Raw genomic sequence first — 19,240 nt, 5'->3', positions numbered from 1 at the left:
GACTGAAAGCATGCTGTATTTTTCACATTCTTTCATCCAAGTTTTCTTATACAAAATAACTAATATGGTAATGTTTTACATAATTGCCCATGTTTAAGCTATTGCTTACTGCCTCAGGATGGGAAGAAGGGATTAAATTTGGAATTCAAAACTTTAAATAAAAATGATTATTTTTTTAAAAATGTAAAATAATGCCACTCTTCTCACTAAACTTTTTTGTTTTGGAAAATTTTTTCATATGAACTGTCATTAATATTGTGTGATGAGATTGTTATTTAAACGTATTGTTTTAGAATCTTATTAGTTTTAATACCCTATTTTCTCTGGGTCTAACCCCTAATACACAGTGGCGTTGTAAGCATTATGTATTACATTCTGTGTTTTTTGTTTCTGTTTTGTTTTTAGAAAATGTATAATTTGTTTTAGTAGAAAGAAAAACTGGATGTGGGGAAGTTTGGGTTTTTTTTTCAGTTCTATTATGTAGGCAGACACTTCAGTGATAACTAAATCAATAATTCTCAAAAAATGTTCAACCTTCTCTGAGTGGTTTCAATTATCTCAAGTTGTAGTATGCATTTCTCAACACAAAATTAATTTACTAAAAAAATTTTATTAGTTTTAATTTATACCATAGTATCAATTTAACCCATATAAACAAAAGTTCTTTGCAGTCCTCAATAATTTTTAAGAGTGGAAAGGGTGGAGGGAAGAGTGGGAAAGGGTCCTGTAACCAAAAAGTTTGGGAAGCACTGATCTAGTGGAAACCTACTGTGAACCTGATCAAATCACTTCATTTCTCTGGTTCTGTTTCCTCATCTATAAAAGGAAGGGATTCAATGACCACTAAAAGTCCAGTCAAAAGTCAGTGACCAAGTATTTTACAAAATACCATGCTAGGTGCTGGAAATACAAAAAGTATTGCTCTCAAAAGAACTTTCATTGTACTGGGGGGAGATAGTAGGTGCAGAGTCAAATAAATAGAAGCTAGAATGACGGAGAGGACAAACAACTGTGATGGTTATGGTAAGGAAGCTGAAAATTCTGAGAAGCAGATTTAAAGTTGTAGCATAAGGAGGCAACAGGACTGGATCAGAGGTCAGGAAGACCCAAGTTCACATCTGATCTCAGCTATTTGCTTCATTATTCTGGGTAAGTCACAACCTGTCTGCTTCAGTTTCCTCACCTGTAAAATTGATAATAGCACCTAACTTTCAGGGTTGTGAGGATTAACTGAGATATTTGTAAAGAACTTTGAGAACCTTAAAGTACTATATAAATGCTAGCTATTTGTATAGCATATTACAGACTTATATAATAGTCATGGCTTTTGTGAAAGAATGCATCTAGGTGGGAGATGAACAGTTGAGTTTGGGTATCTTGAATGTAAAGTGCATGAAAGGAAGTCATGTCAAATAATTTTGAAGCTAGACTATGGGACAGCCTTAAAAAGTTCTCTTCTTTTCCAGCTCTAGATCCTATGAGAATCAGAAATTTCTGCATCTACCTGCCACATCTGGTATTTCATGGGTAGGGGACAAAACTGAGAGACAAGTGGGGCTTCAACTTTGTTATAAAGTCTATAATGGTTGGTCTGAACTTTCTTTGGCTGAGGGATCTAAGATTTGGTTCACAAGGTTAAAGATCACCAGAAGATTTAAAAGTATTCAGAGAAATAGTTTAAGACTTCAGGTGTAGATGACAAAAAGAATGCTGGTAGCATGATGATTTTGTAATAAAATAAGCAAGAGATATCAAAATAAACTAGATTAACATAAATCCACTTGAATTCATTAGGTTAATTGCAGATTGTTTTGAATTAGACCATTAACAAGCTTGCAAAGGTTAAAAACAATCTGAACTATAATAAGCCATAAGGTACCATACAACATTTCTGGTTTTTTATTTTCACAAAACTTCAATAGTTTAATTCAACATAACAGACATTTATGAAGTACATTCCATGTACAAACAACTAGGGATACAGAAATGAAAATAGGAACCCTTGCCTTTAAGGAGTTTACAGCATAATACATCATGTAACTACAAAGCATATACAAAGAAATTCCAAGAGAAAGAACACTGAGAGGGAATTCGAAAAGGCCTCTTGAGGAAGTGGCACTTGGAGCTGAACTCTGAAGGAACCTAAAGAGCTTTATATGGGGCAGAGGTGAGAAGGTAGTGTATGGGGGGGGAGGCCTAGCCCTAATCAAAGTCATGGAGCTGGATGAACGAATATCCTGTATAGAGGAAAGGTCATTAGGCCAATTTCAATGGAAAAGAGTCAAGGAAGAGAAGTAATATGAAACAGGGAGTGAGTAAAGCCCTTAAATTAAGTGCTTACTTAGTTCACAGCACTGTGTGACTGGTGAAACAAACAGCAAAATCAGGTAATCCCTGCTCTCCAGAAGCTCACATTCTAATGGGGCAGACAATACACGGAAAGTCTCAGCTACAAGTCAGATGGAAATGCCCCATTGTCTTTTGGGTACAGCAGCAAAGCAGATTAAATGCCTCTTCCTTAATGTAATCTCCAGAAATTAAAAAAAACAACCCCCCCCCAAACCTAAGAAAATTTCTGATATTGAACCATTTGACAGTGCTATCGACTGACAATTTTCTTTTTTGAGTCATTGCTAGATGGGGTTCTAGCACCTGCCAGAGGTTTCTTTCTAGGGTGGTGGCTGTGCCGGAAGCACTGATATTTCAAAGACTTATGGTTTCAGGATCCTGGGTTCTCTCCATCACGGTATGAGGGGAGATGGTGGTTAAGGTGGTGGGGGGTAGTTTGAATTGTCCCCCTCTATGATGGTTGCAGGAGATGGCCTAGAAGCAAATTTGGTGATTTGGAGCACACTACAAAAAAGAAATTAAAAAAAGTAAACATAAAAGTAACATTACTATGGTTGTAAAAAAGAAAAACTGAAAGCCTGCACAAAGCAAAACTGGAATGGATTCTAGAAAAAGTTAACCATTGTCCTATCATTTTAAATAAGAGTAAAATATGGCTTTTTTCTCTGTCAGGTATAAATAAACCCATATGTGAGAAAGGATAAATAAAAAATGGAATTTTAAAAGAAAAAGGGAATTTTCCCACTTTGAACAGATTCCTTCTGGCCTCAGATGTGGGCAATCTGGGATCAAGGAAAGGACATAAAAATGACAAGAAGTACCAAATTAAATTTATACAGACCGGGAATGCATTACCTCCTCACCTCTCATCTCAAGTGCCATCACCTCCTATTCCCCAATTACTTTGCATTTGTTTTCTATTCAATTACTCATGCACCCCTTCCCCATCCTTCATCAAAATGAAATTTCTCTTGATTTACTAATAGATTTTTAAACTGAAAATTAGGAAATCTGAATACTTGCAACTAAAACTATTCTTTTACATTTTCTCTAAAATGAAGATTGTGGGATGAGTTCCCCCAAACCCTGGACTGACTTCATTTATCTCCTGTAGACTACAGATGACTTTTATGTGGGCTTTGCCCTAGAACAGAAAGGGTGTTCTGCTGCTCTCAGAGCAAATTGATTCAAAATGATTTATTGCTAAATACAGTGCCCGTTTTCCCAAGATCATAAAAATAATGTGCCTTGTTCAGCCAGGTGGGAAAAGCATCTTCATGGCTTTAAAGTTGTGTCTGGATAGGAATGTCTCTTCCATATGCTGCCTCAAGCTATCTTTGCTGAAAGAACCAGAGGAACCTCTGCTATACCATCTATAACCTTTTAATTCTGTTCATGGTATATGTCTATCAATTTAAGAACTTATACCAAGTTCTCTTTACCACCCATTACACTACAAAGAGGAGAAAATCAGCTCCAACAGTTCTGATTCACAATAACCCTTGCCAATTGATGCCAAGCCAAATGCCGACTGGGATGGCTAAGACCAGTGGAGCACAGCCAATTGCTATGTCTGTGGGAATGGACCTTTACATAGATACAGAGGATAGATTACACAGACCACTTATTAGTTAACAAAGGGAAGTCCATGCTATAACAGGACAATGTTATACCTATATCTCTGACTTTCCTGTCAGAGTTACGCAGTAGTAGCTGCATAGTTATGCAATCAATAGGTTTCATAATGACCCCATACAACAAGGTGATCTGTTCAGCTGTTCATAATAATGGGTAGTCCGTGTAAGTGTGAAAGATGGGTCACAAAGAGGCATCTCATCTCTTATGTGTCATTATCCTAACTGACCACTGCTACCTCTCCCAAGCTTTCTGCTACCACTTAATTCCTCCTGAAGGAGATGGGTCTTTCTAATGATCATCAGGGCAGAACTGATGATGACTGCCTCCTTGTACTCACTGACCATGAAGAAAGTCCCAAATTCTAGGATGACCTTTGTGCCCTAGGAGCACAAAACAGGGGTACTTTGGTATCAGGATTTTAAGTTTGTCTTTATGAATTACAAGAACTTGATTTATTACACAGAGATGTTGCTAACTAGAAGGACTATAGTAAACTGTCTATACCTTGGGAAACTTTTGTTATTTCTAGGCAAAACAACTGAGAATACCTGCTCAGCTTGCTGTAATGAATTACCCTTCTAATGTTCCTTGCTTCCAGAAACAGTTCAGGAACTGTGCCTCTGCCTCCAAACACATCTTTATGCCTATCATTCACCTTCCAACTCTGTATTAACTCAATGGTGGCTCAACCATCCCCATATCTTTTTGTCTATAAAAAGATTATAAAAATATTGACTTTTGTTTAGCTTAAAGAAGCTTCTTCAAAGCAGTAAGAATATGTTTGAATCTCTTCCCCTATAGCCTTATTTAAGCAAAGAATCTCAGGGTACTGAGTCAATTCTTCAACACTACCCATGCTGTTGTCTCAGATCCTTCTGAAAATTCACCACTGGGGGTCCACCTAACATGCTGGAGTGTTCCTCTTGATCCTGGACCAGGAGAGAAGGTCCTATGGCAGATACATCATTTCATGAAGCGCCCCACTCATGTTCACTTTACCCTGTAACAATTGGAATGACGCCACCTGCTGGAGACTTACTGTAGAAAAGCTCCACCATGAAGTGAAGGTCTTTGAGGGCAAGACCAGGAGTCTTTTCTTTGGCGTCAGGAAGTGACATTTGCCTGTGGGAGGAAGAAGGGGGGAGCCTGGCGCTCTGACTGAGACTTTTTTCCTGAGGACGATGGTGGAGGGGATGTGCTGAGTTTCACAGGAAGTGTTGGGTCCTTTTGGTTCCTGACCTTGCCATGGCAGGTCAGATGATGGGGTCTCTTAGAAATAGTTAGATAGATTTTTAACCTTTCTCTCTGATCATTAGATCTTAATGTTCTTTAATAAATGCTTAAAAGTCTAAACTCTTGCTAAAGCTTATAATTTATTGGTGACCACTCATTACATATTTTAAACAGTATAGCTAGAACTTTAGCCCCTTACAACCCCCAGCTCAATTTACTCTCTGGCCTGTTCCATTTCCTTACCAGCAGAGGTATGCCCCTATCATGAATACCCTCCTTATCACACTCTGACCCCTGCCTTCCAGGCTCCCACTTATATTTTGTCTACCTCCTTTTGAAAACAAATTCCTTGAGAACAGAGATAATCTAGGGGTTTTTTTTGTATGCCAAGTGCTTAGCATAGTTTATGGCACAGAGTAAGCACTTAATAAATTCTTCCTTCCTTTCTATTTATCTCTAGACATTGTAAAGATCAAATGGACCAACTAAGCTACCAATCAGTTATCTCTCATTTCATGGTCAGCCCAGCGCCTTTTCTCCTTAATGGCACCGACACCCTCTACACTACTTTTCTTGTTCAATTCTTCATTAGAGAGGCACTGTGGCAGAGTTAATGGAGCACTGGACCCACAATCAGAAAGACTTAGATTAAATCCTACCCTGAATGCTTACTACCTGAGCCTGGGTGATTTACTCTACCTTTTGTGAGCCTCTGGTTCTTCATTTGTAAAACAGGCACAATAACAGAATCTACCTCACAGAATTACTTTAGGGATCCAATGGGAAGAGTATAAAAAGCACTTTATAAAGTCAGCTTGTGACACTATTGCCTTTTGGTTGACTGAGTACCTTAAGTCTTCTTCAGGGGCTGCTACAATTACTTGCAACTGTATAGCATCAATAGTAAAATGCTTATGTTAAAAAAGATGCACTTTTGTTTTGGAGAAAATCTTGAGGTCATTAAAAGCATTACACAGTTTTCCTAAAGCAATCAAATTCATTCTCTTCCTCTTCAAATCTAGCTCCAGCTCATTATCTATCTATAGTTCTATCCAAGAGCTACATGCTAATGAACCAGCTCTATGGGCTGTCCATCCTTAGTCTGAAAAATAGATATGCTTCATCCATTTTTTTTCTGTTTGGATAAGTTAGGATGAACTCTTCTATGATCAACACACTATCATATGGAAACAGGAACATCTGGAGGACCTCACCACATATAGGGAATCCTTCTTCCATTTGGTCTATAAGCTGAATATCTTCCACAACATTGAAAACGTTGGTAAGCATATATCTTTCCTCTTTTATATTCATTTAGAGAGTCAGAGGTCTCTTGATTTTTCAAGGATTTTTATATAATTGTGACTTGTAAACAGAAGTGAGTCTTTAAGGCGATGCTTTGCCCCACCAAAGCATTTTTAATACCTTTTTTTTTTTTTTAAGTGAGGCAATTGGGGTTAAGTGACTTGCTCAGGGTCACAGTAAGTGTTAAGTGTCTGAGGCTGGATTTGAACTCAGGTACACCTGACTCCAGGGCCAGTGCTCTATCCACTGCGCCACCTAGCTGCCCCTTTAATACCTTTTTTAATGAACAGAAAAAAGAGTAACTTGTATTCCCTACACCTTTAATTAAATTATTAAAAAAGTGATTTTATTTGCAAAGCCTGCCAATTCTCTCCTATCTTCATTAATTATGCCCATAATAATATATAAACTATTCCCTAAAGATTTTGAAGAAATAGGAAAACAGGCATATAGGTTGAATTATTGATATTTTCTATCACTTTTTGGGGCAGTAGAAATAACTATTTGGTTTCCTCTCTTCTATCAGGTTCCTTGAGAATCTTTCCCTCACATGCCTTAAAAACTGTTTTGGCTCCTACATGGAACATCTAAATATACTAAGTTTGATGCAGCTGCTCTTCCCATATTTGTGTTCTTTAGTGCCATTTTGTATCATGAATTTGTTAAAATTAAGAGTCTGGGTGAGCAGAGTGGTTATGACAAATTATCAACTGTAAAAGAAAAAGAAAAGCTTCAAAAAAATTTCCAAACAAGACAGCAACTTCTTTAGAACACAATAAAGTTACTTACTCTTTTAGTAGTTTACTTTGTTGTATCCCTCTTGAATAACCTTTCATTTAAATTCAGGAAAAAGTGCTTTGCTGGGTGCTGGTTTAAATGATAGTGGTGTGGCTAATTTTGAATCATACCTTGATAACAGCTAAAATTTGAAAAACAAAACAAAAACCATTTTTGCTATGTTATCTGAACAAAGAACATTTGGAAGGTGATTAAAAACACTTAGAAGAAAAGCATCGACATTCTGTCTCTAGAACATTTTTGGAAAAATCCTAGCATGTGTATATGTCTGTGTATACAAATGTGTATACAAAGTTGCATGTATGGCGCAGTAGATAAAGCACTGGCCCTGGATTCAGGAGAACCTGAGTTCAAATCCAGTTTCAAACACTTGCTAGCTGTGTGACCCTGGGCAAGTCACTTAACCCTCATTGCCCCTCAAAGGCGGGGGGGGGGAGAGATGTATGTGTAAATTTTGTTTGTAGCATATATGCTCTTTAGAAAAATTAACAAGGTGGAGAAAGTAAAAATTTTATTTGGGAGATGGAGGTGAGAATGAGGCAAGACCTGCAAAAGGGGGTGGATAGAAGGATTAGGGAATAAGACTTATTCTATGTAGCTCTGAAAGCCAGAATGGATAGCAGTTACAGAGAAGAAAATTTCAGCTCAGTATAGGAAAAGTAGGTTCTAACCATCAAATCTACCTCAAAACAGAAGGTGAGGTATTGAGTTCACCATGACAGGCGTCTCCTCTCTATGAAACCTTTATAACATCCCTATCTGGAAAGTACACTCTTCCTCTTCAGAACTTGCATACCAACTTTATAAGTATTCTACACACTTACCATGTTTAAATATATTAGTTGTGTCTGTCTTATATCCCTTATTAGATTAAAAGTTCCTATAGGGCAAGAACTGTTTCTTGCTGTTATATCTTTAGTGTCTAGTACAGTAGCATATATCAGGGATGTAATAAAAATCCACTTAACTGGTAACTGGTTGAATGTGTGGAATGGAGAGCAAGGTGTAAAGAATATGCCAAGGTTTTATGTCTGGGTGACTAGAATACCTAGTACTAATAACAGAAATAAGAAAGAACAGATTTTGGAGTAAGTTATGAATCTGTTTTTGGACATTATGAATGTGGAATAATAATCAGAAATGTCTAGCAGGCAGTTGTGGAAATGGAGATATAGAACTAAAGACAGGTCATAGCTGGAGGTTATTCAAGTATGAGGATATGCTTGTCAAGGGAGAGTAGAGCAAATAGAAGAGAGCCAAAAACAGTTTTGGAAAAATGCTTCTATTTATCCTCTATGTCTCCTATATCAGGAGAAGGAAAAGGAGACAGTTGTGTTAGTCGATAAACATTTAAGTGCCTACTATGTGCCAGAAACTGTGTTAAACACTGGAGCTACAAAGAAAGGCAAACAAGTCCCTGTTCTCAAGGAGTTCAGAATGTAAAAAGGGAAAACTGGACTAATGGAAGGAGAAAAGAGATGGTACCTGGTACAAGGGCATAATGGAGAAATCTAGGAGGGTAAGGAGGTGGGAAATGAAGAGGTAGCGACCTAGGCACACTTCATAAACTGAATTTCTGGGAGGAGGGGTCTCCACCCTCCAATCAGAAGAAGGGAAGGGGCTTCAGGGACAGAGGTATGAATTCCAGGGCTGAAGTGATCTTGGAGAAATTCAGGAACGTAGCTAGATGGGAAATGTTAGACAGAAAACCCAAGAAAAGTACAATGTCACAGATACCAAAGGAGGAGAGAATACTCAATAGCACGTCATATGCTATAGAGTAGTCAGGGAAGAAGATAGAAAAGTCTGAAGATGTACGAGAGAGAAAGGGAATGACTGATTCAGTAAAGATATGGAAGAATCAGGAAGTAGTATTATTAAAAATACCTTCTGGATTGGTTTTAGATGAAGGTGGAAGGTAATTCTCAACCTGAGGTCTTTGAACTTGTTTTAAAAAAAATATATTGGGGCAGCTAGGTGGCACAGTGGATAGAGCACTGGCCCTGGATTCAGGAGGACCTGAGTTCAAATCTGGCTTTAGACACTTGACACTTACTAGCTGTGTGACCCTGGGCAAGTTACTTAACCCCAATTGCCCCCCCCCCCAAAATATATATATACACACACACAACTATATTTCAATACCATTGCTTTCCTTTGTAATCCTATGTATTTCATGCATTTGAAAGCATTACTCTGAGAATAATAGGCTTCGCAAGACTGCCAAATAACATTTAGAATTTGGAGGATTAGAGCAAAGACTGTTCCTGTTGCTATGGAAGTGAAAAAGATGAATGAGTGGATGGATATACAGGGAAATAATGTCATCTATAGAAAGTAAGGGTGATAAGAGAATGAAAATAGTTGCCATGGGAATAGGATTAGGAGTCTATGAAAAGGATCTCCTTGGGCAGCTAGGTGACACTTAACACTTACTAGCTGTGTGACCTTGGGCAAGTCACTTAACCCCAATTGCCTCACAAAAAAAAATTATATCCTCATTATATAGTGTTTAAAAGCTTGAACAAAATAGGAATATCAAACATAATACATGTACTTAAAAAACCCTAAAATAACCTGGAAGATATCATCCGGAATTGCAGTTACTTCTGGAGGCGTGGGTGTTCTTAGCAGGTTTTCATTGACAGAAATCTTAGGAGGAGAGAGTTCTCTATGATGTTCAAAGAACTTGGCAGATTGTGAGACCAGTGAAGTACAATCTTCTGAATCCAAATTGTTTGGCAAAATATTTGAGTGTGATGTTGGTGGAATTATTGTCCCCTGTAATATAAAAGTGACCAATGCTTTTATATAATAAAATGTACAATATAGCATAATAAAATTATTATATTTTATGTGGTAAAATAGATTTAGCAAATAGAATTCAATCGATCAACAAGTATTTATTAAGCATCTACTATGTGACAGATATGTGCTAGGCACTAGGGATACAGATACATATATCACTATATCTGTGCACATTTGCATGTATAGAAATGTTTGTGTATATCGGTATATATTTACACAGGTATACAGTAATACATGACTATAGAAAGGACAAATATAAAGATAACAAATCCAAATATATCCCAAATAGTTAAATACAAGGTAGTTTAGGAGGGAAAGCACAAACAATTCATATTAATCATCACCTTACTTTTTTCTACTTTATAAACTTACTTTTGTTTCTTTTTGCAACGCATGCATTTTTAAGTTTTGATGAATTAGTATTTCTTTGTCATTAGCGGAGAAACCAAGCTCTTTAGGTTTAGGGACACTTAAAACTGGATTGCTGTTTCTAGATGGGATTTTCAAGCCAGGAGTGAAGAATACAGGCTCCATAGGGGAATTGGCATGGTCAGCACCTAGAATAGAAACACACACACACACACACACACACACACACACACACACACACACACACACACACACACACACGAAGAAAGTTACAGATTTTAACTTTTAGGTTCCAAACTTTGACATACTAGCACTATTAACTTGTTTGTTTTTTTGTGGGGCAATGAGGGTTAAGTGACTTGCCCAGGGTCACACAGCTAGTAAGTATCAAGTGTCTGAGGCTGGATTTAAACTCAGGTCCTCCTGAATCCAGGGCCTATGCTTTATCCACAATGCCACCTAGCTGTGCTGCCCTTCCCCCCACCCCAGCACAATTAATTTGGAAATGCATTTTAAACAATAATTTTTTGGGGGGGGGGGAATGGGGGTTAAGTGACTTGCCCAGGGTCACACAGCTAATAAGTGTCAAGTGTCTGAGGCCAGATTTGAACTCAGGTACCCCGGAATCCAGGGCTGGTACTTCATCCACTTCGACACCTAGCTGCCCCCTTGAACAATAATTTTTAATCCCTTCTTCTGCCACCCTTAATTCCGGAAACACTGATAAATTAAATCAGGCAATGAAGCTATATGGACAGTCACACTACAGATTAAGTAGGTATTTATGGTTAGGATAGCCCTAGAAAGAACCCTTCCTTGATCAATCAGTCAATTACTTAAATACTTATTCTAATATATGCTCAGCAATGGTGAATATATAAGAAAAATAAATCTTTTTATTACTTAATGGAGTTCATAAACTAATCAGAGAGATAAGACCAGAGACAAATCAGAGTCTTCTTATACCTTCTATCCCCTATAGCATTTCATACAGAGTGAGTACTCTGGGAAACTTTGTGAGCTGTAGTATAGAGTTGGCCTTAGAATCAAAAGAACATTAAGTTCAAGTCCTGTCTCTGACATATAATGTGCTCTATAATCAGATAAATCACTTAATATCTCAGTGTTTCTGGCAACTACCCATTTAACAACTATAAACTGAGAGAATTTGTCTGCATAAACCTCACATTTCTTGGGGTTTACCTGCAAGATGTCTTCTAAGGATCACTCCTTAAACCTAAATAACTCTGGCCCTCATTGATTGGCTAACAATAGGTCCCAGTTTAAGCCTCATTTTGCTATCATTTGGCCCCCTGATGGCTCCCAGTGGGCCTAAATAGCAATTTTATCTCTTTTGGCCAGAAACCCCGAGGGTGGCCCCTCCCTGGCTTTATCTATTTATTTTTTCGACTAGGTAAAAGAGGCCTTCCTTGCCTCATTTCTTACCTAGCTTTAGTGACTGAGTAGGTGCTGCCTCAGCAAACTGAGACCTATGAAAGGCCTTAGCTTAAAAGGCCAAGGTCTCCCACTATATTGGGGCACCTGCAGTTGTCCCGATATATATTTTCCCACTGATTCCAGATGGCTCTGGAGGAGAGAGTGAGGCTGGTGACTTTGCAAAGCCTTTCCTCACTTAAATCCAATTCATTGCAAATCATGACATCTGATGTCATGGTCCTCTTGAACGAAGGACAACCAATAAATTGTCTACTTATTTTTAAGCATTCATTATGTTTAAGCTTTTCCTAAAGAAGGGTGTATACTAGCTCTAATAGCTGGGGAGGCAGTTACCAAGATCCACAAAGAACCTTTTTCCTAAGCTGTCCTAAAGGGGGACAGTTTAGGAAGCCTAGAAGGTGGTAGAACTATGAAAAAAAAACAACAAACAAACCAGCATAGATTAGGAAACAGGGGCCAATAAAGAGGTTAAATCACTTGATTAGGGTCACATGACTACTTACTTGCTAGTAAGTAACTAACTAGTAAATATCTAAAGGATTCAAATCTAGGACTTCCTGATTCCAAGTCCAGCATTCTATACACTTATGATAGACTGCTTTTCAAAAATACTTTGCAAAGGTGGTGGATAAGAAAAAAGTTGATCCAAGTCTGTACTCACAATTTTCTTTCAACTGCTCACAGATGGAAACAGGAGGGATCAGGATGCTGTTGCCTCCTGATTTTGCTTCTACGTTAATTTCATTAGTATTGTTCTTAGGTAAACTAAAATAAGGAAAAAATTTCATATGACTTTCGTAATTAAATTTAACCATACTATCATAGAAAATTTACACATTAATTGCCTGTAAAAGCAAGTTATTATTTTCTATTGTCTTTTTACATCATTAATACATTCTTATCTCTCCCTCCCCAGCTAGCCTTCTGTAACAATGATTAAAAAAGGAAAAAAAAAAACCCAATCAATACATTCACTGTGTCTGATAATAAATGCAATATTCCACAACCCATAGTTCTTGACACCATCAATGAAAACCGTGTTCAGTTAGAACACTGTGGTACATGGTTTAAGTTGCTGGTCTGAACCTATTTTTTGCTAAACTATTTTCAACTTTTCCCAGAAGTTCTTCCTCAAGTAGTTAATGTTCTTAGGTTTCAAGAAAGACTGGATTATTCAGCAAGAATCAGAAATAAATTGATAGAAATCTATTACACTAATCTACTTCTCTATCTTTTTAAACTAGTACCATATTATTTTGCTTGTTATTTCTTTTTATTCCCTCCAATTATTGTAATTCATTCTTTATTCCTTTCAAGTGTTTTGTAATTGTATTTATGTCTTAAGTGTGTCTTGGTAGATTGATTCCCAGGTGTTCTGAATGGAATTACACTTTCTATTATTTCTTCTAGAATATTATTATTACTACATAGAAATGTTGATTCATACATTCTTTTTCTATCCTCCCAATTTTATTAAAACTACTGTCTCTAAAAAAGAAAATAAAACAAAACTACTGTCTCAATTTACTGATTCTCTGGGGATTCCAAAGTAAACAATCATGTCATCTGCAAAAAGGGACACTGGTCTCCTCTTTGCCAATTTTATGCCTTTTGTGTGTGTGTGTTATTGCTATCACGAACATTATTAGAACTATGTAAATTAATAGTAGGAAAAGAGAGCATCCTTGCTTAATCTCTATTTCCTGTGAAACTTTCCAGCATTTTACTATTGCAAATAATGCTACCTTTTGGCTTTAGAAGTAAACTTATAACTAAAAAATGGCCCTTTTACAAACCCATTTTTGCGGGGATCGTAGCATAAATGAAAGTTGTGCTTTGCCAATAGTCCTCCCCTGCCCCCATATCCACTGATGTAATATGTAAGTGGCTGAAAGAGGTAGAACTAAAATTCTCTGTGAGGTCTCAGGGAGAGGGGAAGGAATGTCATTTCTGATGAAGGACTCAGGAAAGACTTCCTGGAACAGGTGGCATTTGGATTGGGCTTTATTTAAAGAGAAAGGAAGAATTCAATTGGTGGGGATAGGGGAAATAGCTGTGGAGGTAAACATCAATGAGATTTGGAAAATGAAAAGATAGAAGAAATGTTGGAAGAGTTGAGGATGACTCCCAGTTTGCAAACCTGGATGAATGGAAAGATAGTTTCGCCCTCAACAAACATAGGGAAGTTTGGAGGGGAAATGAGTTTTGGGGGAACACGACTAGTTTTGTTTTGGATATGTTGTGATGTCTAGCAGGCAGCTGTCTACATGGGACTGGAGTTCAGGAAAGAGATTGGAACAGATATTTGGGAGTCATCTGCATAAAGATAACCAACTCATGGGCTCTGCTGAGCTCACCAAGAGGGTAAGAAAGAGAAAGACAAGGACAGAGGCTTGGAAGATGCTGACAGTGGGTGGGAGGACAATGTCAAGAAATCAAATCCTGAACATGTAAAATTATATGAGAAAGCAAGTGAATGGTAACATATGTGACAGAAAACAATGACACATAAAGAGCTACTATGAGGAAAGAATAAGTTCAATTGTATCTATCTTGAATTTAAAGTGCCAACCTAATATCCTGTTGTAGATGTGGAATCACAGCTTGGGAGAGATACTGAAGCTATAAAGTCTTAACTGTTTTACTGCAAACAGAAAACAGTCAACTTTCCTCATCCTCACTTTCCTCTACCCTTTTCCTTTAACTTCCTCATTCTATTTCCTTTTCCACTATAGCTCCTAGACCACAGTATTTAGAGCTACACGGAACCTTAGTGGTGATCTAGTCCTACCTCTTCATTTTTCAGGTCCAGAGAGGGTAAGTGATTTAGCTAGGAACCTTTTAGGAAGTAGAGTTCAGGTTCAAGTTCAGGTCTTTACTAAAAATCTACTTTTTCTACCAGACCATGCAGATTTTTTTCAATATATCTTATCATAAAACACCCTTTCTGAAGCTACCTTTCCATTCTTTCAACCTGCTACTTAGCAACTTCTTAAAAGAATGTCTTTTATTGCATAAAACAGAAACTAAAATGTTACAAACTGTAATTCATAGTTCAGAAGTTTTTAGCTGAATCATTAAGCAGGCTCAATTTGATCCTAGAAATGGCCCAATTCTACTTATGTCATGTAACAGTCTTATACAAGGGCAGCCACGTTATATAGATAAAACTCAGGACTTCTTTGTTATGAAGTAAATTATTTCCTATTAAACTGAGCTTCATTGAGACTTGTCCCTCCTTTGCCTGCCTGACCACTTTGATTTAGCTCTGTGCTGTTCTCCCTTCCGGAGAAGATTTAAGGGGCAGCTCTTGACATTTTTGAGGGGATGGGGGTTGGAGGAACTGCACAGACCTGTTAAAGATCATTCCTTTAGTAAGGTGTATGTATAAAGTGTGAAGAACTACACATTTTCCTTCTAAAGAAAAAATAAGACCTTAAGAGTGAAAATAACATTGGCAGACTAAAGCTAATGAAACAAACTGATATTTGATTTAAATAAGAACTATGAATGGGGTACTTATGGAATATTTCTTATTATAATTCTCCCCTCCCCTTTATAAAAGTAGGGTGTTTATGGCAACAGAAAGCTTTACAAGTGGAGGTGGCTGGTGGTTATGATTACTGATGATGATTTCCCCAAATCTTATGTGGGTAGGCTAGAAAGACTATCCAGATTAAGTGAAATCTAAAAGACTAACGCAGCTAATGAAACCCTTTTTCATAGACCAGGTGAGGTTCTTAGAAGACAAGGAAATCCTTTCAGAAGGACATTAAAACAGTAAAATTCAAATTCAACTCTCACAAAACCATCCCACCTTCCCCCTAGACAATTACATTAAATAAAAATATTGACTCTAATGAAATGAAATATTAACTCTAAACTCAACTATATGAGAAAGCATGTAATGAAAAAGTAACCTAGCAACTTAGAAAGACTTACTTAACATATCTTCTTACCTTTTATTTTTCTGGGCATTTTTAAGTACCATTGTGTAATCATTATTTAAACACATGGTATGTTCTGAAATACCAAAGTGTTCCAGCTTAGGAGTTACCACTGCATATTCATCCATCTTTAAGGTGCATTTTGGAGTTCTCAACACTTTAGGGGAGGACTGTTTAAAAGGTGTATTCATTGTTATTTGCTCTCGATTAGAAATATTCATTGCTGGTGGGTGAATATTCCAATTTCTGGAAAACATATACTTTTCCAGTCCAAAATCTGAAAGCTGTGGACTACGTGGTGGGCTGTGAGGAACATGGTTATTTTGAGCAGAACCATCTTCTTTCTCTGTCTCAGACTTCGGAGAGTTTTTGCAATTAGCTTCCTCTGGTTTAACATTATTAGCATCCTCCTTTATCACTGAAAAACACATTCAAAATCAAAGATATATAACAATTGTTGAACATGAATTTATAAAATCTTATATACCCCAAATAAAAAGGTTCTATTTAGAATTGCTTAGATACGTCCTACTCCTACTGGTTTCAACCATAGCTTTCTCACATTTCATTTTTAAAAACATATTACTGCAGAAAAAACAGATGAAAAAAAAGTTTGAGTAATTTTCCCTTATTTTCTGTGATTGCCATGTTCTCTTGGATACTATTTTAATACTCTGATTTACTTATTGGTTTATCATATAAATAACGAGGGACAATGTGATATAACATATACGGATCTGGACTTGGAGTCAGGGAGACCTACGTACAAATACTTTTTTAGACACATACTATTTGTCTGACTCAGTCCTCTTAAGAATTTAAATAATGAGTTCCTCATCTTGCATTTGGTGGATGGAATTTTCTACAGAGATGAAATCAAAGCTCTAGACTCAAACAAATATAAAATGAAAATATTTGTGTTTACACTTTAAAATATCTTGTATTACATGTGCATTTTTAACCTTGTGTTCAAATAAAAGGGAAATTATTATATACAAATGAGAAAACTGGAATATAGAGAAGACAAGAAACATGTTTAATTAGAAACAGCAAGGCAGGCTTAGGTCAAAATCCAAAATGGGTTGACTTCAGGTCAAATTACTGACTGTTTGATTTTTCACATACCCTTTTTTCAAAAGGGCTCAATACATTTTCACACTTATTTTGTTTTGTCCCTATAGTATCCTATCTTAGGGACAATGATTTCCAATTTATTAGATCTAGGTAACTGAGATCAGAAGTAATATGTCTCAAGTCACAAAATGGAACCAGTAACTTTCTGTCTTAAGGTTTTTCCATTTTAAAATAATGTCTTCCACACTACTTAGGCTTTAAAAAGTTTCTTCATCCACAAAATGAGATGGTAAATTGAGATAATCTCTTCAGTCCCTTCCAACTCTTAATACCCTATGACTCTATGATACTAAAATAACTCCTTATGAAGTAAAAATTATTCAAACCTGGATTTTCCATAGGACTTGGTTTATATCCATATTTCTGGAATAAGTCTCTTATTTTTGTGATATCCATTTTATTCTTTTCCATCAGCAATTTGGTGTTTTTTATAAAATTGTTGCTTTCTTGCCTCTCCAAATGACTTTTATCCAGAAGAACATTAACATCATCCTTTTAAGGGGAAAATAAATATGACCAACTTTTGGTGAGAAATGCCATTAGAATAACTGGAGATACAAAACACTGAAACAAGACAAATTAACATTGTCAGTTCAAGTGATACCTTTAGAGTCTTCACTTCCAAATGCAAGTCATGCAAAATTCTCATTGGAGAGTCTTCAAAGTCTTCCATATAAATGGAGTCAGAAGGAAAAAGGGAAGCCATAAGACATCATCCTAGCCTTCTATGCTTACAGATATTTTTAAACATTCCCTTCACTTTCTCTTTAAAATATAACTTGTCCTTTCCCCACCCTCCACCTACTCCCAATTAATCATCACAATCTTCACAAAAGTATACATTTAGAGATGGAAGAAATCTTAAAGTTCATTTAATCCTGTTTTCTCATTTTATAAAGGAGGAAACTGAAATCATGAGTGGTCAAGTGACTTGCCCAAAGTCACACAAGAAATATCCTTTGGTTCCAAATCCAGGACTCTTGTCCACTGCAACAGGGTGTGAAAAGATCACTAGTCTCAAGTCAGAAGATGAGAGTCCGAATCTCACCTGTTTTCACCACCTGTGACCTCTTCAAGTCACTAACTTCTCTGGGTTCCAGCTTCCTCATCAGTAAAATGAAAAGAGATGGATTTAATGCCCTAAAAGACCTTTATGAAGGTCTCCTTCTGACTCTTTCCTACCTTTCCAGTCTTCTCATACTTAACCCTCCCCTCCCCCCCCCCCAACATAGGAGGCTGTTCCTTTCTTGCTGATACTCTCACAGCACACTTCATCTCCACACTCAATGCCTTTGGGCTGTCTCCTATTCCTGGAATGCTTTTCCCCCTTAAGACTCAGCTCTAATCCCACCTTCTTTAAGAAAGGCCTTTCCCGGTCACTCACTGCGGGGGTGGGGGTGGAAACGACTACACTTCCTTTTGAAATCAGTCAACAAATACGTATTTAACGTCTACTATGTGCGAGGCACTGTGGTAAGCGCCGGGGAGACATAGAAATGGGCAGTCCCCGTCCTCGAGGAGCTCACAGTCCAATGGGGACGTCGACATGCTAATAACTTTTTGCACACAAGCTATAGACAAATTAAACTAAAAAGAACCAACAAGAGAGAAGGCATTAAAACTACGTCCCATTTAGCTTGCATTCTGTACGGGCATAGGGATTTGTCTATGTCTTCCCCATTAGACTGGGCTACTAGAGGGGGAGGGATCTTGCTTTCCCCTTTTATTGTACACGCACTTGGCACAATGCTTGGCACACAGTAGACACCTAGTACATAAATGCTTGTTGACCGACTGGCGGACCTCGGAGGTTCCATCCAGCTCTCCTTTCATACAAAGAACTCCGGGAAAAGGCAAGGTGCGGGAGCGCACGCCGTCTCAGGGCAGACGCCCCAAACGCGCCCTCGCCCCTCGCGTCCCTCACCCTCCTCTTCTCCGTTCAGCGCTCGCTGCAGCTGAGCCGTCTCCCGCTCCAGGGTCACGGCCAGGTCACGCAGCTTCCCGCAGAACTTTCCGACGGGATCCATTGGCAAAGTCAGGATGCCGAGGACCGAGGACCGAAGCCGTCAGCTCGGTGGGATAGCAGGAAGGGCAAGACGATTCCAGCGGCAGGCTCCGCAGGCCGCGCTTAGTTTGAATCTCTCCGCACTCCCAACAGTAATTGGTTTGGGAGGAAGAGGTTCTCAACATTCCTCCCCTCG

General features: G+C 37.7%; 1 protein-coding gene across 1 annotated transcript; it reads right to left on the bottom strand.

Moving 5' to 3' along the window:
• Positions 1-1,837: 1,837 nt before the first annotated feature.
• SKA3 (spindle and kinetochore associated complex subunit 3) lies at positions 1,838-19,194 on the bottom strand. The gene is made up of 9 exons (XM_043997923.1): positions 18,964-19,194; positions 17,644-17,705; positions 17,366-17,531; positions 15,918-16,323; positions 12,620-12,723; positions 10,504-10,688; positions 9,901-10,104; positions 7,315-7,444; positions 1,838-2,853 (listed from the first exon to the last, which is right to left on the bottom strand). Exons 1-8 carry the CDS (start codon positions 19,064-19,066, stop codon positions 7,358-7,360), a joined length of 1,317 nt encoding a protein of 438 aa, XP_043853858.1. The 5' UTR covers positions 19,067-19,194; the 3' UTR covers positions 1,838-2,853; positions 7,315-7,357.
• Between the last annotated feature and the right edge of the window lie 46 nt (positions 19,195-19,240).

This window comes from Dromiciops gliroides, chromosome 3 (genome assembly GCF_019393635.1).
Source record: "Dromiciops gliroides isolate mDroGli1 chromosome 3, mDroGli1.pri, whole genome shotgun sequence".
Lineage (NCBI taxonomy): Eukaryota > Metazoa > Chordata > Mammalia > Microbiotheria > Microbiotheriidae > Dromiciops > Dromiciops gliroides.
This window is presented reverse-complemented; position numbering and strand designations above follow the sequence as displayed.